Source organism: Vombatus ursinus, unplaced genomic scaffold (genome assembly GCF_900497805.2).
Source record: "Vombatus ursinus unplaced genomic scaffold, bare-nosed wombat genome assembly UNPS02014826.1, whole genome shotgun sequence".
NCBI lineage: Eukaryota > Metazoa > Chordata > Mammalia > Diprotodontia > Vombatidae > Vombatus > Vombatus ursinus.
Window position 1 is genome coordinate 13,133,908 of NW_020954604.1, and position 25,335 is coordinate 13,159,242.

Consider the following 25,335-nt stretch of genomic DNA (forward strand, 5'->3'; position numbering starts at 1 on the left):
AGGGGCAGCTAGGTGGTACAGTGGGTAGAGCACTGGCCCTGAAGTCAGGAGGACCTGAGTTCAAATCTGGCCTCAGACCAAACACTTGACATGTACTAGCTGTGTAACCTCGGGCAAGTCACTTAACTCCAATTGCCTCACTTAAAAAAAAAAAAAAGGGATAAAGAAGACGGAAGTAATAGAAGGCATCTGAATGACGTGAAATGAGAATAGGAGAAAAGAGAGTTCTCAACTAATGGCCTCAAATTTTTCAGTGAAATGTGAGGCAGAGTGGTGGATCAGTGGAGTAGGTTAAGTACACAAGACACAGTAGTCAATGACTATAGTAATCTACTGTTTGATAAACCCAAAGGCCCTGGCTTCTTAGATAAGAACTCACTATTTGACAAAAAACTTCTGGGAAAACTGGAAAAGAGTATGGCAGAAATTAGGCATAGACCAAAATCTTACACCATATACCAAAATAAAGTCAAAATGAGTACGTGATTTAGATATAAAGGCTGATATTATAAGCAAACTGGGAGAGCAAAGAATAGTTTACCTGTTAGATTTATGGAAAAGAGAAGAATTTATGACAAAACAAGAGATAGAGAGCATTATGAAATACAAAATGGATAATTTTGATTACATTAAATTGAAAAGTTTTTGCACAAACAAAGCTAATGCAACCAAGATTAGGAAGGAAGCAGAAAATTGGGAAAGAATTTTTATAACCAGTGTCTCTGATAAGGGCCTCATTTCTAAAATATATAGAGAACTAAGTCAAATTTATAAGAATACAAGTCATTCCCCAATTGATAAATGGTGAAAGGATATGAACAGGTAGTTCTCAGCTGAAGAAATTAAAGCCATCTATAGTCATATGAAAAAATGCTCTAAATCACTATTGATTAGAGAAATGCAAATCAAAACCACTCTGAGGTACCACATCACACCTATCAGATTGGCTAACATAACAAAACAGGAAAATGATAAATGTTGGAGAAGATGTGGGAAAATTGGAACACTAATGCCTTGTCAGTAGAGTTGTGAACTAATCCAACCATTTTGTTTGTTTGTTTTTGTTTGTTTTTTTGTTTTTTTTTTTGTTTTTTTTTTGTTTTTTTGCTTTTTGGTGAGGCAGTCGGGGTTAAGTAACTTGCCCAGGGTCACACAGCTAGTGTTATGTGTCTGAGACTGAATTTGAACTCAGGTCTTCCTGACTGCAAGGCCAGAGCTCTATCCACTGTGCCACCTAGCTTCCCTGATCCAACCATTTTGGAGAGCAATTTGGAACTGTACCCAAAGGGCTATAAAAATGTGCGTATCCTTTGACCCAGCAATAGCACTTCTAGGGCTGTATCTCAGAGATCATACAAATGGGGAAAGGACCCACGTGCTCAAAAATATTTATAGCAGCTCTTTCTGTGGTGGCAAAGAACTGGAAATTGAGGGGATGCCCATCAATTGGGGAGTGGCTGAACAAAGTGTGGTATATGAATGTAATGGAATACTGGAATACTATTGTGCTATAAGAAATGATGAGCAAGCAGACTTCAGAAAAACCTGGAAGGACTTGTATGGATTAATGCTGAGTGAAATGAGCAGAACCAAGAGAACGTTGCACACAGTAACAGCCACATTGTGCGATGACTAACTTTGATAGACTTAGCTCTTCTCAGCAATGCAAGGATTTAAGACATCTCCAAAAGTCTCATGATAGAAAATGCTATCCACATCCAGAGCAAGAACTATGGGGTCTGAATGTAGATTGAAGCATGCTGTTTGCTCTTTTTTTCCCTTCTGTTTTGTTTCTTCTTTCTTGTGGTTCCTCTTGTTGGTTATAATTCTTCTTTACAACATGACTAATGTGAAAATATATTTAACAGGAATGTATATGTAGAACCTACATCAGATTGCACACCATCTTGGAGAGGGAGGCACATAGGGAGGGGGAGAAAATTTAAAACTCAAAAACTTATGAAAGTGAATGTTGAAAACTAAAGTAAATTAATTAATTTAAAAAAAGAAATATGAGGCAAGGTTCTCAACTGAAAGGGTTGAAAAAGGGGGAGCTATGGGAGGTTTGAGGAGGGATGAAAAGATTTGGAAAAGCAGTTATGGTGATTTAGATGATGAATCTCTTGGGGAAGTGTAAAATAATTGCCTTGCCATAGTGAGGGCCCAGTTGAGATTTTGTAACAAATTTGTAGTGGATCCAGTCAGCACACTTTTGTGATTTTCTCCAGCTTATGTTATTAGGAGAGAAGACAGTGGATGGTTGAGCTTATATAAATATCAGGTATTACTATAAATTGTGTGCCTTATTTAATAATTTTACTTTTGTTATGTGTCTCATTGATATTGCAGTTTGATATATATGGTGCTTTGTACATGGTAGCCAGAATAGCCCTAGGAAAAAGTGTAAAATAGGTTCATAAGGTCATAGATCTTGATCTGGAAAGGAACTTCAGTGGCCGTCTAATCCAACCCCTTCATTTTGCAGGTGATAAAAACTGAGGCACAGAGAGATTAAATACCTTGCTAATTTGTTTTCTTCTTACCTAACGTAACTTTTTCACTTGTTCTTTCCTATGTTGGAGCTGCCAGCCCCACCCTAGGTGTTCCCGCCATCTTTGTTCTTGGTGCTTTTCTTTTAACACCCAGAACTTACTTATCCTGAATTTTTTTCTTTCAAGTAGCTCTCTATTACCTAACTCAGTCCAGTTAATTTGTGAACCTTGGTGTAATCAATAGAATACTAGAGTGAGAGTCGAGGCCAAGGCTCTAATCTCACTACTGCCACCAACTAGCCTTATGGCACTGGGCAAGTCACTTTCTGGGCCTCAGTTTCCCTATCATTAAAACCCAGCGAGTGATAAGATAATCTCTAAGGTCTTAGCTCCAAATTTCTGTAATTCTGTGATACTAACTCATGATAAAGAGTTAACAGTTAATTGGCTTACACTAGTTACTCTTTCCAGATAATCATTTTAACAAGGGCTTTCAATATCTTAACTCAAAGAAAAGCATGGTAGATATTTTGGATGCCTTCACTGTCTAGTAATGAAGATATTTAATCACATTTTCTATAAGACTAGCTGTGAAGGTAGCACTTTAATAAAGATATTTTGATTATAACTTTAATTCTTTGAGAGATGAGATACAAACTCATTACACTAGTGTGTACTTATTGTCAGCATTGAGGGGGTATAGTTTAAGTCCTGCATGAATTTTAGGCCCTTGCTACCACAGATAGATATTTTCCATATACATCCTACGAATAGAGGAGCTTCCTGGAATATTCTGCTTTATACTTAAGAGAATGGGATGCAAAGTGTTTATGGAAAGGCCATGTCTTCAGAACTCTTTCCATCCTTGATTTAAAGGATCTCTATTCCTTTTTTCTTTCACCTCCCCCTACCTCCAGGATAATTAGTGTCTCCCTAAACTGATAAAGCCCATCATAAACGCAGAAGCTGCTGATTCTGATATTTTAGTCCTACCCAATTTTGTGCTAGATTTATTTTTTAATATTTTAATTATACTTTATTGTGCTTATACTGTATGGATTTTAGAGCAATTTTGGTAATTATTGTCTGGGTTTAGAAATAAGTTTTTTATAAATAATTTGCTGCCTGTCTCTAGATCTAAATTCCACTAATGGCATCCATTCATGTAAAAGAAGCTTCAATTTCCTGTTCAAACTATTCTAGCATTGTTAATAGAGTCTCATTAGTTGCATCCTCAAATACTTGGGGGGTTGGGGGGGGAAGACTTAAAAAAAAAAAAAAACAAACCTTGATAAACCAGACATCAAATTAGTATAAACCACTAATCTAGCTTTCTGGTAGACCTTGCTGGAGGCAAAAGTGAGTTGATCCAGGAACTTCTGTACTCAAGATAGGTTAATAAAACAGGCAGAGGGAATAGTTGACCAAACCAATAGTAGGCATCAGTAGGTGTGGACAGCATAGTAGCAATAACTCATGTTTAATAGTATGTTTTAAGATTTGCTTTTCTTGCAATAACTCTGTGAGGTAGAGTAATTTGGGTATTATTGTTCTCATTTTATAGATAACAACACTGAGTTTCGAAGAAGTTTAATGGCTTACCTTTGGTCAGCCAAAAATTAAGTATCAGTGTTAGGATTTGACACCAGGTCTTCTGAATCCAAGTATTTTTATTTTATCCTTGACCCCCCCCCCTTTTTTTTAGGCAATTGGGGTTAAGTGACTTGCCCAGGGTCACACAGCTAGTTAAGTGTCAAGTGTTTGGTCTGAGGCCGGATTTGAACTCAGGTCCTCCTGACTTCAGGGCCGGTGCTCTATCCACTGCGCCACCTAGCTGCCCGCTATCCTTGTCCCTATACCACAATTCCCTGATGATTCTTTTCACCCCACCTCTCTTTCTCCCTGACTCCCTAAAACACATATAAAGCACATATTCAGAGAAAGCATTTATCAAGTATTGAATAAAAGTTTTGCCAAAGTAAAAGAAAAACTATTTCTTTAGCTTTTCAAAAACTACTCCTTGGTCTTCACAGCAAGACTAGCCTGGAAGCTGAGGAGTAACTTCAGGAAATTCCTTACAGTAAAGTGAGCTAGCCAGCCATAAGTTTGTTTGATTGGTACAATTTAAGCTTTCCAAGAATTAGTGCTTAGTTACTTCTAATAGTTCAGTATAGAAAAAGATGAGCCTGTTGGGAAACACTGCAGATTCTCTGCCTACTTTGTTGACCCCTAGGGAAGTAGAATGAAAATTACCCAAATGGTTTATTTGACATAAAAACTAACAAAACAGAGACTTGCCTGACTGGAGCTGTACTACATTGCAATTGTGTAATATGCTGAAATGGCCATTGCTTGTTTTCTTTAGTCACATAAATGTTAGTAGTAGTTACTTCTGTTGTCTAATCCAGTGATTGAATTACCAAAATATAATCCATTACCTTTTCCTGGTACTTATATTAAAAATACTTGGCTGACTTCTCTACCATATTCAATCAGTAGAAAAACATAAGCTGTGAATTCCCAAATGTTATTTAACTCTGTTAATAAGAATTTACCTTGGGTCATCTTAACAGACATCTGAATTAGCAAGGTGGTAGAACATTTTTGAATCTCCTTATTGCCATAGTCATTTAAAATAAATTCTTTCTTTTTTTTTAACTAAACCATGTGCAACTTCAAATTTCTGATGTTTGTTTTCATATACAGTTGATAAATATATCTTTAATTCTGACTTGTTCTTTTTGCATACTTTCCTATTCTGACATCCTCTAACTCTCACAGTCATTGGAAATTATTTTTCCATTCATTCGAAGTTAGAACCTTGCCCCTGTCTCATTTTTTTTGGCGGGGAAGGTGGTTAATAGCACTGGTCATACATGTTTGGAAGGGGTCAGAAATAACAGAAAAAATTATCATTTTAACAATTAAATGTCAGGAGAATTTTTGGCACAAGAAATGAGACTATATCAACCATTGAACAACCCCAGTCCCTAATCCTGAAGAATCGCCCTGTATCAATTCAGACATTTTTTTTCTATTCATAAAAGTTATTTTCTAAACTGTTGTATTCCTTTTTAACATCACAACACAGAATTTTCGAGTTGAAAAGGAACCTCAGAAACCACTTAATCTAATCCATACCCAAAAAAGAATCCCTACTACAACATATCCAATAAGTGGTCATCCATTCTTGACTTGAAGATGACTTCCAGTGAAGTGAGGGGAAAACCACTGCCTTTCATGGTAGCCCATTCCACTTTTGGATAGCTCTAATTGTTAGTTAGTTTTTCCCCTATGTTAAAGTGAAATTTGCCTTTTTATACTTTTCCATCCTCTGTTTCTAGTTCTGACCTTTAGGGCCAAACAGAAGTCTAATCTTTTCTTCTATATTTCAAACCTTCATGTATTTAAAGACCACTATCACGGCTCCCTGAGCCCTTTTTTCTCCAGGCTAAGCCTTCCCCTTTCCTTCAGCTGAACTTCATGGTATAGACTCTCAGCCTCTCTATTTTGTTCTCATCTAGATGTTTTTTGATTTATCAAAGAATTTCCCAAAATGTGTTACCCAGAGCTGAAGTCAGTACTCCAGATGTGGTCTGACTAGGATGGAGTGCAAGAGAGTGCAATTACCACTTTACTCCTGGATACTAGGCCTCTCTTAGTGCAGCCCAGGATCACATTCACTTTTTTGACTACCATATCACACTGCTGACTTCTTTTAAGCCTGCAGTCCACTAAATCCCAGATCATATCCTCAAAGTTCCTAATTTGCATAAATTTCTTGTATAGGAACAAGTCTCTCATCCTAATTCCACTATGACCATCCTAGTTCAGGCCCTCATCTTTTCTTGCCTACTGTAATAGCAATCTAAGTAGTCTTGCTGGCTCTCTAAGCCATCTTTCAAACACCTTAGTTTCCTATGTTCCTGTCTGATTAGGATCCTCCACTCAGAAGTCTCCAATGGTTACCCATTGGCTTCCAAATAAAATTTGAACTCCTGATTCCAACATTCCAGGACTTCCCTAGTTCCAGTCTTCCTCATACTACTGTGTATTCTAAATTCCAATCAAACTCTGTCACTCTTTGTCCTTTATTTGTTCTGCTTTCTCCCATCTCCCTCCCTTTATGCATCCTCATCGTGGTGCCTTGAGAGACAGGAGGCAGCATATACCAAACAAGTTAATCCATCACCTTCAGCACCATCTCCCTCAGACTTCAGTCTAGGACTCTTGAGTGTATAAGCCTTTGGAATAGCAGTGCTCTCCAGACCACTAGATCTACTTCTAACCCAGTCCCCTTAGCCATTATTGAGGAGAGAACTCATTATGGAAAGGGAGGAGGCCCATCTTCCTCATCACCACCATCAACAGCTGTTGATCAGCTTCCACCAAGAGCCGTCACAGCCACTATTCAGGGAAGTAGTTCTAGTAGCAAGAGGGAAGCAGCCATCCCTACTAACTGCCAATCAATTGCCACACACAGGGGAAACAAACCAGCCTTGCTGAAGTAGCAAAATATCCTGAGAGAGAGAGACAGGAGGTAGAATATGCCAGCAGGTCAGACAGTCACCACCAGCTTGACCACAATCTCCCTTCAGATTCTCATGGAGACAGCCCAGGACTCTGAATCCAAGAGCCCTGGTATTGGCGATGGTTCCAGTCCAGCCCAAGAAGCTATCAGCCTCAGAAGCAGCTCCTCCTGCAGGCTCTGCAGCCACAGCTACTAAAGAACCAGGAAAGAAAGTTGTCACCAAAGTCCTTGGCACTGTCAAATGGTTCAGTATCAGAAAATGACATGCTTTTTATCAGTGAACATGACATAAAAGAAGAGGCATTCCCATCTGCTTTGCTGCTGTACCCTAAAGACCATGGCACTTTTCCATCTGTCTTGCAGCTGAAATCTTTCCCTATGTGTTGTCTCCCCCATTTAGAATGGGTGCTTCTTTTATGTTTGTATCCCTAGTGCATTATACGTAGTAAGTGTTTAATAAATGCTTTATTCCTTCATGCTAACTTTCATGCTTGGAATTTATCCCTCTTCCTCACCCCCTTACCTCACAAAATCACAGAATTTGAGGAGATCAGAAGGAATCTTTGCTATAATAAAACACCAATCATCCAATTTCTACTTGAAGACTTACAAGAAGGGGAATCCTACCACCATCAAGTTGCCCATTCAACTTATGAATAGCTCTGATTTTTAGCAAGTTTTTCCTGACATCAAGCCCAAGTTTTCCTGACATCAAGCCTTTGCAATTCTACCCTTTGCTCCCAGTTCTGCTCCCTGGGGCCAAACAGAACAAATCAAATCCCTCCTCAACAAGACTTCTCTTCAGATATTTGAAGAAAGCTATCACATATTTCTTTCTCTCTGAATCCTGTCTGCTTCAAGTTAATCATCCTTTGTTCCACTGATCCTCACGTGACATGGATCTCTCCCCTTCATCTGTGTCCAACTCATTTGCCACCCTCCTTTTTTGGTGCCTTTCCTTCCCACCCCCTGAATCCCTACCATGTGAAAGTGATCGCTTCCTTAAATTGCTCATGGCATTTTACCTAGATCTCTTCTTTGTGGTTTTCTCGATATCTACAAAGAATGCTGGTTTGGTTTGTTTTGTTTTTAAGAAAAAAAAGTATCATAATGACTTGTATACTTGGCCTTCTCCCATTAGATTGTGAGTATCTTAAAAGCAGGGCTTATGTCATATCTGTGTATCCCCAGTGCCTAAATATGGTGCTTTGTACATATTAGTTCCTTAATAAATGTTTAGGTACCCCCACTGGGGGTGACGACCTATCTTTCCCATTCCCAACTGCTGCTACTTGAGAATTAATTCCCTGTTTGTCTCACTTATCCCCTCAGTGCTACAGACCTCTTGAGGGCCTTAGATATTGCCCTTCTGGTTTCTTACTTTTCCCAAGGCCAGTACTGGATGGGGTCTGGAGGACAGAAGGACTAGTCAAGAGAGGGAAGGGTAAGCCAGAAGCTGCTTCATTTCTTCCCTTACACTTCTGTCCCTCAGTACAACTCATCTCAGTGTCCAACTCACCCTAGAATGCCACTAACCCCAACTCCTTTTCCGTAGGTCTTAATTTTTTTTCTAGACTGTAGAAGAATATCACTTAATCTTATATATCTGAAGACACATTATTATAACTTCTGCCACTTTTCTTTTTTAAAAAATGTTTTATTATTTAGCCTATTCCCTAATCAATGGTCATCAAATTTACTTCCAGATGTTTTCCACTACAGAAAGTGTTGCTATAAATATTTTGATGTGTGTAGGGCTTTTCTATCATTGGCCTTCATGGAGCAGCATGTAGAATTGCTAGATACTTTAGTCACTTTTTTTAGCCAATTCCAAGTTGCTTTCCAGAATGGTTGGACCAATTCACAGCTCCACCAGTAGTGTATTAGTGGATTCTCTTATTACATCCTGGCTAATAGCAACTATTCCCATCTCTTATCATCTTTATCATTTTGTTGTTGAATTTTAAGCTAAACCTCCAAGATGTTTTGATTTGTATTTCTCTTATTATTTGTTGTTTGGGACATTCTTTCATATCATGGTTAATAGTTTGAAGTTTTGCAGTTGTTCTTTATTCATCTTGACTCCTCATCCACTGGTGAATGCTTCTTGTTCTTACATATTAGTGGTAGTTCCCTCTATATCTTAGAAATCAAACCAGGGCAGGCAAGAAAAAAGAAAATTCTCATATACACCAGTCTGATAGCCACATTTTTTTTTTGTTAGCAAATAACTGGAAACAAAGTACATACTCATCTACTGGAGAAATAACTAAACAAATTATGATACATGAATGTGATAGAATATTACTGTACTATACAGAACAACAAATGAAACATTTAAAGAAGCATACAAAGACTTATATGAACTAGTGAAAAGTGAAGTAAGCAGAACCAGGAAAACAGTCTATACAATGATTACAATAATACAAATTGAAAGGGGAAATTCCAAAACTGAATGTTGTATATAAAACCAACTTGGCTCCCATAAAGGGATTTGAGAAGGCACATACTCCCTGCTTCTTTAGAGATGGGGCTGTACTCTGGCTGTGAACATTACAAATCACATCAGATTTTTTCAGTGTATTAGTTTTGCTGAACTGTTTTTTTTTTCCTTATAAAAAATTCTTTGTTATAAGAACTTTTACTCCCTGGTAAGGGAAAGATAAAGGGAAAGATGAAAATATAAGTTCTTTTTTTATTTTAAAGATACCAATCAAAATTTAATTTAGATGTTTTATTGATTTTTTTATATCACTGTCATTTCCAAATGATCTCTGCCCCCACAATATAATCCTTTCTTAATGACAATTAAGTACAATTAAGCCACATAACTTAACACATAGACCATGTCTGAAAAAACATGCCTTATTTCCCACATGTAGTCTTTTCTACATTTCTGAGAAACAGAAAACCTTCTCCACTGTCAGTAATCTGAAGTCATTATTGGATTCTACATATAGACTTCTAAAAGTCTTCTTAATGTTGCTTTCTTTACATTACTATTATCATCTTGCAAATTATTTTCCTGGCTCCATATATTTCACTTTATAAAGTCATGTAAATCTGTTTATAATTCATGTAAGTTAGCTGCCACCCAGTCTACCTGAACCAAGAAGGCACTTTGAAAGAGAGACAGGAGGCAACATGTGCCAAGCAAGTAAAAATATCACCACCATCTTGACTTAATACCTCTCCTCAGACCCCTCTGAAGACAACTCAAGACAATGAGGCCAAGAGCCCTGGGATTAGCAGTGTTCCTCCATGCCACTGTCCCAGTTTCCACCTGGACCCCACAGCCATCATAATGGAAATAACCTCTGGTGCCACCCTTGCCACCACCATCAACCACTGATGAACTGCCATTAACAGCCAGGTAAGCCTAAGAATCATGAGAATAGCTGCACTCCTCCTCCCCACCCCTAGAGTACTGGTCCTACCTCTAGCAGAATTCCTTTCACCATAATTCATTGAAGCTACTTCTGTAGAGAAGAGGCCAGCCATTCCCACCAACTGCAAGCCGTAGGAGAGGCAAGCCAGCCTAGCTGAAGCAACAAGTGGTACCCTGAAAGAGAATGGAGATGGCATTTGCCAGAGAAGTCAAACCACCACCACCACCACCTCAACTACCATCTCTCCTCAGAACATGGACATAACCCAGGACACTGTGACCAAGAAACCTAGAAATAACTGCATTCCTACCCCCCACCCTCCAAACCTGACCATAAACCCTCTCTTTAAGGTTATCCCTTGTGCAGATTCAACCTGGCAACAGTAGCCACAGCTATTGAAATTTGCCTGCTGAAAAACTGCTGAAAATTGCCCAAGCAGTGCTGAAACTAACTGAAGAACTTTCTCTTTGGGGGACTGCCTTCCCTGTGCTGTTTTATCACTATTCAGTAGCTGCAGCTACTGAAGATCTGGAAAAAGAGAAGTCCTCAGAACTCCACGATGGTTCAGCATCATAAGTGAATTTGTAGCAGTGGGAATAACATTAAAGAAGATGCATTACCATCTGATTTATTGGTGTACTATGGGACCTTTCCACCTGACCTGCAGTTAAAACTTTCTATATATGTTGTCTACACCTTTATAATGTGAACTATTGGAAAGCAGGGACTGTCTTGCTTTGTTGTTTATATTCCCATCACTTAGCACTTTGTTTTGTAAATTGAGTGCTTAGTAAATGCTTTTTAATTCATTTCATTTCCAGGTTTCTCTGAATTCTTCATATTCATGAAGGCACCATGGGGCATAGGGCACTGGACTCAGAGTCTGGAAGACCTGGGTTGTTGGATTTGAAGGTGTGAATGCTTTTTTTTTTTCATAGAAATATTGTTATATGGTGGTTGGGCACTCAGTACTACTATTGGCATAGCATTATATTTAAGGTACATTATGATTTAAACAGGCTTTTGTGAGACATACTGTTTCCATGGGGAAATGCATTCTTAGTTCCAAACAACTGATTTAGAAACAAACTTTTGGAATAGAATTGATTCATAAGGTAAGGACTGCCTGAGCTCTGTATGTATTATGGGAATTTGTGTAGCAAAACCTCACTTCACTTAAAAGTCAAATTAGATTAGAAGTAATCCCAATCTAATTTGGGGCAGAGTAATCAAAATGTAATTGGGTTTTAGAGACACTAGTATTTATGGTGATATTTGCCTGAAAATTCAGTATCACCTGGAAATTTTAGATGATCTTCATTCCACCAAAGTAGGCTGATGTAGGCTGATGATGATTCAAAAGGAAAGGTAGCAGGTTTGTGATGGAACTTTTAGAGACAATGTAGGTCCATAAAGTGGGTGGGGCAGTCTTAAGAGCAAAAATAACTCATTGAAGTTGACTTGTGGGCAAGTTATACTCCTTGAAAAGGGAGAAGATAGTTTAGGGAGAGTTTTTTGGGGCAGAAACTACTAATACTACTGTCTTAGAGTTTGGGTAATTGCCAGGAAAATGGCTTATACCTAGGATTGAAGGATGAACCTGAAGCCCAGATACAAGAAATCTTGTTCCCTTGGTGACTCAAGTTGTTAAGAGATATATGTATGACCTTATACCAGTGAGAGAAAATAAAGAGGAAGAAGGAAGTAAAAAATGGAAGTACAAAAGGAAAAACTGTAAAAGTCAGATCTATGAGTGAACTTCAGAACTTTGCCAAATTTTAAAATGAACCTCTGTGCCTATAATTTATTATGTGCATAGTTTGTATCTAAAACATCCTGATGCTGTAGTAAAATAGGTCAGACAGTGTTTTGTTGAAAAGGGCATAATGAGAAAAGTGCATGCTTTGGGAAGAAAGAACACAGTAGTCTTTGGAAGGAAAAACAAAACAAAATAAAGCTGATTCCCTAGGATAATAACTGCTAAAAACTGCTTAAGCAGTGCTGAAACAGACTGAAGAGTTTTCTCTTTGGGGGACTGCTTTCCCTGTGTTGTTTTATCATTATTTGGTGGAAAATTATTTGTTTACAAAGACCTGGTATTTTTAAAAGGTGTTTCTTGCAGGTTTACAGGGAAATGTCTCTTATAACATATGTAGAGAGAAATCCATGTTTGCGAATAGATTTATGATGTTCCAGAGTTTACTTACAGACCTCACTCCCCAAAACAATCTCTACTCAACTGAATTCCTAGTAAAGAAAGGAAAAAACCAAATAACAACATAACAAAAAATGTTTTTAAAGTTTGAGAATTCTTCCATAAGCATGCAAGAGAAAGCAAGCAGTTTTTCTTTTTCATTTTATTAATAAATTTTATTTGTACACATTATACAATCTTCCATAATGTTGAGTCCCATGAAATTTACTAAGCAAATAGAGGGCAGTTATAAGCTACTTCTCCCCTATTTTATAGATCAAAATCCTTCTACATCATCCCCCTTTCTCATTCTTTGCTTCAGATTCTAATGAAGAGGTAACCCTTGTCTTTGCTAAAACTCATACCTCTATTTGGGCCCCTGTTCCTAGCTCTTTCTGTCTCCTCACCTCTCTTCCTACCTAATCAGTCTCCTGCGCTGTAATCCCACATCCCCAGGGGTCTGCTAAACATCTCCACTTGGATGTCCTGTGAACAAGTCAGAGCCAACATATCCCAAACAGAATTCACTGAGCATCTTTGCCCCAAACCTTATCATCCTCTCATCTACTAATTTTGTTGAGGGTATCATCATCCTTTCACAAACTCCTCAACAATTCTCACCCCTCTATATCCAGTCAGTTGTCAGATATTGTAAATTCTTTTTTCCATAGGCTGTCTCCCTTTTTCCTCTTATCCTTTTCTCCATTTGTATGGGCACCACTCTAATTCAGGCTCTTTTCACCTGTAATAGCTTCCTAATTGGTCTCCCTAATTCTAGACTGTCACCTCTGCAATTCATCCTCCACACAGCTGCCAAAATCATCTTCCTGATGCACACATGTAGCTCTAGCTAGTTTCTCCTCAAGAGGTGTTAGTAGCTCCCAATTGTGTATAGGATAAAATACACACTCCTCAGCTTTGGCATTTGTTGTAGCCCTTAGCCCTTCATAAGCTGACTCTCCTTTTCAAGCTTATTTGACCTTTTCCCCCTTCACATTTACATGTGAAGCTGTTGCTTAAAAATTGGAATTATAGCACTTGCTTCCTTGTCAATGCATAGGCTGTCCCTCATACCTGGAACATACTCTCTCCTCACTTCTAAATCTTAGAATCCTTTGCTTCCTTCAGGATTTTAGTTCAAGTGCCACCTCCATTGTGAAATCTTAACTGATCTCCCTTGTTGCTAATGTTCTTAACTTCTTTAGATTGTTTTGTATTTATTAATCTGTTTATGTGTTGAATCTACATCCAAGTAGAATTGTAGGCTCTTTGCGAGCAAGGGATTATTTTTGATTTTTGTCTGTATCCCCAGGTTTGGAATTCTTAGATGCTTGGGATGCTTTTTTTTTTCATAGAAATATATCCCCAGGTTTGGGGATATAGTCCTTTATTTGAATTGTATTGAACAGTTAAGTAAAACAATATAAAAGAATGATTGTGACTGATACTATATAACTCAGAGACTTAAAGGCTAGAAGGGATCTTAGAAATCATCCATTCTAAGCAAATTACATTGTGAAGGATAATCATTTGTTAAAGCAAAACTGGTTAGTTAGCTTAGTATGTCAGAACATGTGAGTGAAGCTAGGATTCTGACTGCAGGTGGTGTCTCATTAGATTTACTTTTTTTTTTTTTGCTATGGCCATGGTCTAAGTAATCTTGCGTAAGTCTTGCATGACCTGTTGCCATCTATCTTACAAATTATATATACATACAAATTCATGGTTATGGTCACAGGTGAGCCTGGGTAAGAGGGTGTGAATAGACCAATATAAATTCTTTACCTCTGCTAAAAATATATATATATATAATTCAGTATGTTCTACTAGTTGGGGCTTAGAAGCTTCATCTCTGTATTATGAGAGTGATGATGTTGATATTAAAATTGCATTTTAAAGTGTTGTCTGAGCCTGGATGCATGCTGTGTAATGGAAGAGTCTGAAATTCATATGTATTTATGAGAGCTGATACACAGTATTATTTATTCAGTAACACTACTGGTAGATTTAATGAAGGGTAAATATCTTAGAGTGATTAGTTTTGGCAATTGAAGTGTGAATAGGACACCAATCGCTATTTCTTCTTCTCTGCTATAGATATTGGCCAGTTCTACCATAGTTAGAGCACATACACATAACTCATATTACACACATACACACACACCCTTGTCACTGTTTCTGAAAAGTGAAAAACATATATGTGACCAAAGAGTTTCCAGAGATGTTAATGGAGCTAGATAACTTAGAGTTCAGTGTGCAGTAGAGTGTCTGACTTTCAAATGAATGTTTAACAAGTCAAGTCTCTGAATGATGGACACATGCAGAAAGTACAGTGAATCTTGAATTCAAGTCTCCAGGGTGAATTTCTATGTCAGCTTCTAGAATCTCCATCCCTCATCCCCACTCACTTTTTTGAGGGAAGAAGGCATTCTGGTGTATTAGACTGAAACCTGGACCTGAAGTTAGAAAACCCAGGTCATAGTCCTGAATCTGTAGCTGTATCACTGACCAAGTCATTTCACCCTCAGAGGCTCCATTTTCTTATCATAAAGATGAGGGTGTTGAACTACAAACTCTTCAAGGTTGCTTCCAGCTCTAGTATTCTATGATTCTTTGAAAATGCATTGACATGTGAGCACACTTGGCAACTTATATTTCTTCTCAAGTGTTCTTTCACAAAGATGTTTTCTTCCCCTAGTTCCAGTCTTCTGCTATCACACTATTAGATGCTTTATGGTTTTTCCCCAGGCACAAAACAGAAGTCAAAGCAACTGTTTCATGATATTAACAATACAGGAAAATGCTTAAAGAGCCTAAAATAGACATTGTAATACAGGATTCACCTCATCAGCTTGATTAAATTTTGTAGGTTCATTATTTTAATCCTGTCTTTTTAAAATGTAACAATATTTTGATATTAAAGTTGGGTTTTCCTCTGATCTATTGGAAAAGGTAATATTAATGGATTCCCAGATTCATTATCATAGTATCACTTTACTTGTTAAAATCTATTTCCCATGCCTGAATTAGTTTTTCCTTGGAAGTCTTTAGAGTTTTCTGTGGTAGGGGTAATTCTGGGTATACTTTGTAGAATTAAGGGTTAATAAGTCCAACACTGTCGCATATGGCAGTGAGCAGAATCGCAGATGTTGAAGATACCACATAATTAGTATTCTTTTATGTAAATGAAGTCTGTCAGCATGTTATCATAGTGTCTTCTCTTTTTCAGACCAGAATTTATGCCACTTGGTCTTACCAAGACCAGACAAGATTATTCCACAGTCCCTAGTGTAAGAACCTAGAGGAAATTGACAAGGGGGTGGGGAGGGGCATGGAAGACTCCTTTAAGCAGAACCCTTCCACTTAATTTTTTTTTTACAATTTCATTTCTAAGGATGCATTTAGACATTAAGACTGCTAGGAGATTTAATATTGAAGAATAATTAGAATTAGCCAAGTAAAAGACAAATCAAAATTTTAATTTAGAATTTTTAAAAGGTGACTGGTTTATCTTGTATAGAGATATTCTAAATCTACAAGTCTCTCACCAAAACAAAAGACTAGAATCAAAAAGGTTTAGTTATCTTTTAAAATATTTGCTATTTGTTAGTATACCTGATTAATCAAGACATGTTTTTTTTTTTAAACTAAACATAAGGTATTTAAAAAGCAAAAACTAGTTTTACTGTGTCAGAGGTTTGTTCTCCCTCCCCCATTACCCCCACCCCCACTTCAATCTATCCAGGGTGTATATGGCACATATCAATTTTTAGTTAATCTTCTTAACATCTTAGAACTGTTGCAAGGCATATTATCCTTCCCTAATTACATTGTAACTATGCTCCCCATAAGCTGTGTTTGGGGTTTCCTTCGGGCCATATTTCTGAATGCTGTACCACATGTATTTTAAGCTGGAGTGAGAGGGACTCATTGCAACTTTTGGAAATCTAAATGAAAAGCTGTATATGTCACATGTGTAAAATTGGACTCTACATTTTGTCAGTGAGTGTTATACTATGTTTTGAAATACTGAGAGTATATGTGAGAGGTGAGTAAATGCATTACTGGTTTTCAAAAAAAAGGCCATTCATCCCTTTTTTCTTTTCATTTCTTAGGTTAAAGTTGACTGGAATTTTGTTTTTCTCTTCATTTCTGTGTTGATTAAAGAGTATTTCTTGTCACTTTTGAGAGATTTCCATTCTGTGATGCAATAGCAAATACAGAGCTTAGTTATCAGCATCAAATCCACCTTCCATCCCCCCTCCTTTCCCCTGTGCCTGACTCAAATCTGAGTGATGCAGTACATAACATCCTTGAGTTTTCCTGTGTGGATTTTATGCCATATGGCAGGTTAGTCACTTACCACAACAGACTTATAATGGGGAGGTGGGGGAGAAAGGAAGTTCAGGAAAATATGAATGTGATCCTCAGATTTATACACTAGAAAATAAAATTAGAAAAAAGAAATTCCAATGTGCCCTTTCCACTTGACAGATGTCCATGGCAGAATGTGAGGTGGTTTTGTATTTTTCCTAACATAGTTCTGTTTTTCTTTAAGGAAAAAAAAATAATAAAAGGGAGATGATTTTAAACAGCTATGTTCAAGGTGTTACATTCATGCATAACTTACTCACCAAACTATTCTCTCTCCATAGATTTTTGAAGCTGTGCTGTATTTCATGTGATAAAGATCTCAGTACCAATTAAATTCCTGAAGACCTGCCAGATCCTGTTGGCTAAAATGGGGATTTGCCAGGCCCCAGGTTCTGAGTTGCAAAGAGGAAGCAATACAAATATGACTCAGTGAGTACTGAATCATCAAGAAAAAAGACAGGCAAAAGGCTCTGAATGAATAAAAGATAATTCATCCTTGAGCTGTTTATGGGAAAGAATTTTAGAAGTAAAATTCTTTATTTTATTTCTATAAAAACTTGTGTACCTGTAAAAGGATTAGATTCATGTTTACCAATCATGAATGTGGAAGGCATGAAGATTAACTCTAAAATCTTCAATCTCTTGATTTACTTTTGTCTTTTTTTCAGTTTAGTAAATGGATGAGTTTTAGATCATTTTGAGTGTTACACACAGTCAGCCTCTGAACTTGTACTGTTTGTTGGTGATAAGCAGCAGAAAGTAAATATTTTCTCACTTTAGCTTTTCAGGTCATATTGTTTTGTTTAATTTGAGTTAAGTCTAAGCCTGAAGATTAGCAAACTCACAGTCTTAACCTAAACAAGAATGATGTTTCATTACCAATGTGGTATATACATGCAATAAGTTAGAATAATCCTGAGAGAGGGTAGCTTTGATCCTAAACTTCAATCTTGGCACCACTGAATACTTAGACAAAACAAAATTCTAGGGGTTGGGGGAAAATATAAAAAAAAAAAAATAGGAGCCAGTTTCCCAGCCTTAAGTTTATAATTTTAGTGTAGTTGAAACATAATATAAATGACTTCAGAAAATTTAGCAACATATCAATCAAAATTAATATATGAAAACTGAAAATGCATTTGTGGGAATTCAAAGGGAAACAGAGTGAGTTTGAATTTTTTAAAATATATTTATGCTCTCTAAGCAATCTAAGATGAGGCAATAACAGAAGTAGGGTGTCCAAATTGTGGCAACAGTATGGGGGCCACATTTAGAAGAGATTGCAGTGGGGAGTAGGCAGGCCATCTGGTGACTATGGGATCTGTCAGCAGGGCTGAGCTGAAATATGGGACAGAAGAGGGGGTAGCCAGAGGTGCCAACTAGAGAGAATATGGAAGTACTCGTAGACTCTTTCTTTTGAACTGAGTTCCCTGCCAGGAATGGGAAAGAAAGAGAGCTTTCCTGGAAAACAAAAGGGAAAAAGGAAGAAAATGCCCTGGGTTATCAACAGAAATCACTCTTAGGATATCTAATATGGAAAGCCTGTTTTCTAATATCTCAGATGATGACTTTGTCCTCTTTGCAGTTCTCACATTTGTACTTCTACCCAAGATGATTTCTTAAACTAGTTCTATGACAAGCAAAACTGATGCGACTATGATAAAAACTGAACCATTTCAGGCTTCCAAAACAATACCTGCCACCTTGCATTTGTATAGCCACTTTAATTTTCGTGTATATTAGCTGGAAGACTTGTATTGTCCCTCTGTCCTACTTCCAATAGTTAACAAATAGATAACTTGTTTGAGCAGTTAGACTCATCCAGTTCTCCTCTATTTAGCTATCCTTTCAGCCAAGATAGTGAAAATCCCTACCCCTATTTACAGAGTATATAAGTGTTCTTTGCAACAAGACATGAAAATTTTACCTTGACTGGTTGACAGCCTGCTCCTTGTGTCACTTCCAGCTGGAGAAAAAAGAGTATGATTCTTTGAATTCTGTGAATAGGACTTTTTCCTTTCTGATTACTTAGGATGAACCATCAAATTTACTTCTCTTAGAGGTTTTTCTCTGTGGATTCCATTGTCTCATTTCTGTTCTCTTGACTTCTGGAGAATACTTTGGGGAATCTTTCTCACAGAAAATTGTATTTGGGGTACCTCCTGACTGTCTCCTGGTTCCTCTTTTTCTACTCTTATGGTACTCTTTACCCAATCAGGAGATCAGTAATGATATATAGAGCCTTTCACCAGTTCAGTGATCAGATTTCACAGGCTCGTGACATATGATGGTGATCTCCATCTCTTTTCTAAAGTGCACAGTGGAACTGATAAACCATTGACCTAGACTTGTGTATCAGCTGGAACATTCACGAATTAAAATAATCAACTGAATTATAATTTAAAAATTGAGCCAACGGAATGGTTTCCCTGTTGTGTCTTAATTATCTTTTTGAGGGATCTTAATCTCTTCGCCATTATCCTGATACCATAGGTCAGGGTTATTGGTCTTTCAGGAGCCCTATTTTTGTGATAGCTAAGAATGACAGATCAATGGATATTTTAGATTCCCCCTCCCCCCCAAAGAAAAGAAAACACTCTTCAAAATTAGTAACACTGAGGTATCTTTTCCCCCCCATGTTTTGCCAGGTTAAAGGAGTGGAGACTTCTGTAAGACATGGATAGATGTAAACATGTAGGGCGGTTACGACTCGCCCAGGACCATTCTATCCTGAATCCTCAGAAGTGGCACTGCATGCAGTGTAACACCACAGAGTCTGTCTGGGCATGTCTGAAGTGCTCTCATGTGGCCTGTGGACGATACATTGAGGAACATGCATTTAAACACTTCGAAGAAACCAGACACCCATTGGCTATGGAAGTCAATGATCTCTATGTGTTCTGTTACCTTTGTGAAGACTATGTTTTGAATGATAATCCTGAAGGGGATCTGAAACTGCTCAGAAGTACTCTCTCAGCAATTAGGAGCCAGAAGCAGGATCTGTCTGTGAGGAGTGGTAGAATGCTTCGGTCGATGGCTTCAGGAGAGGACGTGTTCCAACCTCAGCAGGCTCCTCAGGGACAGCCCCAGATGTTGACAGCTCTGTGGCACCGGCGCCAGTGTCTGCTGGCTAAAGCGCTGAGGATCTGGTTTGAAAAGAGCACCAGAGGCCAACAGAAACTGGAGCAAAGAAAGCAAATAGAAGAGTTAGAGAAGAAAAAAGAGGCTGCAAGGCAGCGGAGGCAAGAGATGAAGCGCCGCCTCCTTGAGGAGCTGGCCAACACCCCCCCCAGGAAAAGTGCAAGGCTACTTTCTCATGTTCACCAAGCGAATTTGATTCCCAGGAAATTCAGAGAGATAGCAACAAATTCCCCTACCTCAAGAAGAGTGCAGAGCAGCAAATTCAAGCCGTTTTATTCCATCCGCCGTAAGCCAATGGTGACTCCTGGTGTAACAGGTCTGCGGAACCTGGGTAACACCTGTTACATGAACTCTATCCTTCAAGTGCTCAGTCATCTCCAGAAGTTCAGAGAATGTTTTCTGACCCTTGACCTCTGTGAAACAGAAGAACTGCTTGCCAAAACAGCCAATGGGAAGTCTCAGATGTCAGGTAAATTGGCAAATGGATCTGCTGCTGATGAGTCAGCGAGAAATGACAGAATTGAGCCATGCAGTAGGCAGGGCTTACTCACTGGCTTGAATGGTGGGTCCTCCATAAACAGGAGCTTAGAACTAATACAGCCTAAGGAGCCAAGTTCAAAGCACATTTCTCTCTGTCATGAATTACATACCCTCTTCCGTGTTATGTGGTCTGGGAAGTGGGCGCTGGTGTCTCCATTTGCCATGCTCCATTCTGTTTGGAGCTTGATCCCTGCCTTTCGGGGCTATGACCAGCAAGATGCTCAGGAGTTTCTCTGTGAGCTACTGGATAAAGTCCAGCAGGAGCTGGAATCAGAGGGAACCAAGCGTCGGATCCTCATCCCCTTCTCCCAGAGAAAACTCACCAAGCAAGTTCTGAAGGTGGTGAACACAATATTTCATGGGCAGCTGCTCAGTCAGGTAGGTTTCTTCGTTCTACCCACCCTGACACTGATTAGCACCAGGAACAGATATTGTGTGGTTCTTATGGAGGCTTTGGGCAAGTTAATATAATGAGGAAAGATCTGAGATCCGTTGTTTTGAGTGTGACGTGGTAAATCAACATATACTATCTTGATGAAAACTTCTGCTGCCTCTTTTTTGCCCCATTTTTATGTCATTTGCTGTGTCACTAAATTTCAAATGGATGCCAAGAATGTTAACATGATTGTTATTATGTCAGCACTTCAGTAGATCTATGACTCCTGCTGCTGCTGTTGATTGCAATCCATCCATACCATATAATCCTGGGTAGTTCTTATCTATCTTTTCCTGCACAACCCTCAAGGAATCCACCCCACACATTAGATGCATGCCCTCTGTTTTTTGTTTTTAATATTTTGTATAACATTCAGGTTTCCCATCTCTGATTCTTATAAATAAAATATGACAGGTTATATAATAAGTGTCCACAGTTGGCTTGTCCACCTCTGGCCTGTTTTAGGAAATGATACAAACTTCTTTAGGAGCCTTGGTTCCAAAGTGACTGGGAAAAGAAACTATTTCCTACTCTGCTAGTCTAAGTTTCTCACAATAGCTATATATGATCATAATCACAGACAAAAAATAAAGTTTATGGACTTAAAGTGTACTTTAGTTTACATCGATGCTTAGTGTATTAAAGTATCTATGAAAAATAAGGTTACATGGCATTTTAGTAATATATTTTCTCGTGGGAATTCAAATTTAAAAAAAAATTTCCTTGTGTGCCAAGCACTAGGCTAGGCTCTGAGGAGGAAATCCTGATATAAGTAAGAAGTGTTTCCTGTCATTAAAAAGCCTATCATCCGAGGTGAAATGCAAGATCCCTAGGTGGTTTACTTGAATTTACTTAAAACTAGGAGTTTCCCAATTGCTGCTATGCTATGTCTTTCTTTCCTTTACAGAGGTAGAGGACTATGGTTGTGGAGCATAATATAATGTCAGAATTGACCAATGTATTTGATAGGAAAATACTTTCTTTTTTACAAAAGATCTTAACACCAGAATTTTCTATGGGCCATAGCATCATGTATATGGCAATGATTCACAGTGAATAATTCCTTAGTCATTTGTACTTTTGCAACATAGACTAGTATTACGTGTTTCAGGGGTTAATATTCTCTGTGTGTCGTATGGTCTTTAAAATTTAGTCAATACCCATTTATAGCAGAAATGCCTATTGGAGAAATAACATGCTCCAGATTCTTAATCACTTTTCTTATTCTTTTTATGTTACATCACAAAAAACAAAAAAAACCAACCCAACAACAAAAAACAAAGAACACCTGGTTTGGAGCAGGGTAATTTAGATGGCTTTCTTAAGGTGTGAGCAAAATTTATGTCAGATGCAAGGGAGTAATATAATCTGCATATAAACCTTCCACTTCTAGGTCACATGCATAACATGCAATTACAAATCCAATACCATTGAACCCTTCTGGGATCTGTCCCTGGAATTCCCTGAGCGCTATCATTGCATAGAAAAAGGGCTTGTCCCTTTTAACCAGACTGAGTGCATGCTGACGGAGATGTTGGCCAAATTCACAGAGACAGAGGCCCTGGAAGGAAGGATCTACGCATGTGACCAGTGCAACAGTAAGTGACATGTTCTGAGTGGGGGAGGTAACACAGCTTAGAAAGTTGATATGAAGTGATCATAATGCCCTCTTTTGGCTTGATACTGAATTGGTACAAAACTTTGTCACACTTTGAGTTTTTCTTCAACTTTTGTTCTCATTTTGTTAAAGGCAAATTTATGAACCTTCTGTAAACTTAAAAAAACAACAACATAGGAGTGTTCCCTCTTGTAACATTCCCCCATCGGCTTCACTAGATTCCTCAAGGAATTAAAGTATTGATTCCTCATTTTATAAGACTTGGTTAATAATAACAAACCTTAAAGGGCTATATACATGCTAGCCAAGTGCCTAACAAAAGGATCTCATCCATGTATGTTAGGTGCTATTATTATTCCCATTTCAGTAGGAAACTGAGGCAGATAGGATCGTACAGTTAAAATGTCTGGCAAGACTTGAACTTAGCTCTTCCTGAATCCAAGGCCAGCACTCTGTCCACTATACCACCTAGGGTTTGTTCAAATATTTATTTTTCCTTTTTTTTTAAAAAAAAATTATTTATTACAGAGGATGGCTCCCTAGGTAGGATGGATTAGGGGAGAGGAGAGAAGCAATGTCTTTGGAAATTAAGTTAATAAAAAAATGAAAGGAAAAATGTAATGACACGTTTATTACCTTAGACAATCAGTGCATACATACTCCACTGAAATTCTAAGACATGGTAAATTGATATCTCTTATTTAACCTAAGTTCAAATTTCTGGTATAATCATTTCTAGGGACCTAGACTTCAGAAGGAATTTATGGGTGCTGTAGCCTAGCAGAAGTGAGAGAGAGGTGGAATGACCCATTTTTAAAATGTGGGGCTTAGAAGAAGTTGAGGCACTTAAGTGAATAAATTCATGTTTGGTCTTTCAGCAATTTAAAAAGAATAATTTGTAAAAATAATATGAGATCTGAAAACAGATTTGGTAAGGCACATTTGTAGTACTAGGTTAAAAAATGTCTATGTTGATACTACTTTAAATATATTTTTGTATGATTTTTAAAATAGAGGGACAGATGATGTACTTTAAACAATTAGAGGGAAAGCCATATAACACTCAGTATCATTTACTCAGTATCATTAGTTAACAAAAATTAACTAATGTGGAGCACACACATGCTTATGCATACTGAGTTGTGGAGGCAGATGAGTTAAAAGTGACCAGGACTGCAGCTGCAGTGTCAGGCTGCTTTCTTTAGCTGCTTTCTTTAAGAAAAATGAATCACAACACTTTAAGGAAGAGAGGAGGCACAGAACAAATTTCTTGATGGTTTGATTTAGTCTGATTGACATACATTGGACATAATGTGTTAGGAAAGGAAGATTTTTATAAAAGTTCACACTTAAAATTATGTGATTTCTATTGCCCACACTGGACATGCCAATTTTCATTATTTTCTTGATAAGTGAAAAAAAAATGACAGGGAAGGAAACCCATAGTGAAGGGAAAGATACATTAATTTTTTAGTTTAGGGTGATCCATAAATGCCAGTGTTCTACCTTTCCTCTTTCTTTTTAGCATATTAAAAGGCACCCAGAACTGATACATTTTGATTGAACCTGAATTCTCTCTTCCTTATGATTGAATTAAATCTTATTTTAGGTGAACAAAGACCAGTTCTTGATTGTTATCCTAAGTTATACATTGCTTCTACCAGATGTAGTGGTCCTTGCCAGGGTTCTTAGGCACAGCAGAGATTTAATTTTTCAGATTTGAAATTTTCTTCGTAATAAGATTGCAAAACAAAGCCACGTGGCTGCTTTATTTTAGCCCATTTATTCCTCCATTCCTTACCCCTTCTACCACTGTTGCCCACCATGGCAAAGGCATTTCTTGCAGCTCCTTCATTTTGCTGCAGTCTGTAATGAGATTGACAGCAGCTCTACTGGCTGTTGTAACAAATAGCTTGTGATAAGTCATCTGGTTTCGATTTGCGTACACTTGGTGAGGTACAGATGATATGGCATGGCAGCAGAAAAGCTGGTCTCTGCAGATGTGTAGACTATGATATCAGCAACTCAGAGACAATCAACAGGCACTGTGGGGAACCACTCACTAATTTCACATCCTCTTCCTTACTCATATTTAATTAAAATAATAACAACAGCAGCCATCAGTGAATGGTTACAAAGACGGCTTCTGATGGAAATTAAGATACCTTTAATTCCATGACTTATCTCCTGAAATAGTGCAGTGCATCTCCCTACATGATCCAGCAACTTTACATGCCCTGTGTGGCATTTGAATACCAGTTCTGCTTTGGATCTGGTCACCCTCAGCCAGTCTGCCAGTGTCACCCCACATTTCCAGCAGGGCTTTTTGTCTGGGGGGAAAAATTATGGAGGTGCTGGTTGTCAGATAAGTACAATAGCAAAATACAGAACCCTGTCCATGGTATAAACAAATTATATTGAAGAAAGATATTATTTAAATGTTTTGTTAATGATGAATCTTTATTTCCCCTCTTTACTATTAACCCCAAACTGACTTTTTTCTCCATCTTATTTCATTTATGCACAAGAGCCTCAATTGAAAACCTTTCTCAGTAGACATTTTGTGGACCCACTTTAAGGCCCACCACCTTATAGTGTCATGTACTTTTAGCTTGAATCC

At 37.9% G+C, this 25,335-nt stretch overlaps 1 protein-coding gene across 4 annotated transcripts in view; it reads left to right on the forward strand.

Annotated features, from left to right (window-relative positions):
• Window positions 1-25,335, forward strand: part of USP49 (ubiquitin specific peptidase 49) — a 92,783-nt gene that overhangs the window by 62,082 nt on the left and 5,366 nt on the right. For 2 of the 4 annotated variants that reach the window (XM_027838336.1, XM_027838339.1), the window contains exons 1-5: window positions 10,233-10,396; window positions 11,234-11,324; window positions 17,262-17,409; window positions 19,629-21,039; window positions 22,491-22,695. In XM_027838336.1, the coding sequence (XP_027694137.1) occupies window positions 19,657-21,039; window positions 22,491-22,695 (1,588 nt within the window). In that variant the 5' untranslated portion in view covers window positions 10,233-10,396; window positions 11,234-11,324; window positions 17,262-17,409; window positions 19,629-19,656. Of the gene's footprint in view, window positions 1-10,232; window positions 10,397-11,233; window positions 11,325-16,353; window positions 17,410-19,628; window positions 21,040-22,490; window positions 22,696-25,335 lie in introns of those variants that run through there. The other 2 variants (XM_027838337.1, XM_027838338.1) reach the window with 2 other exon arrangements.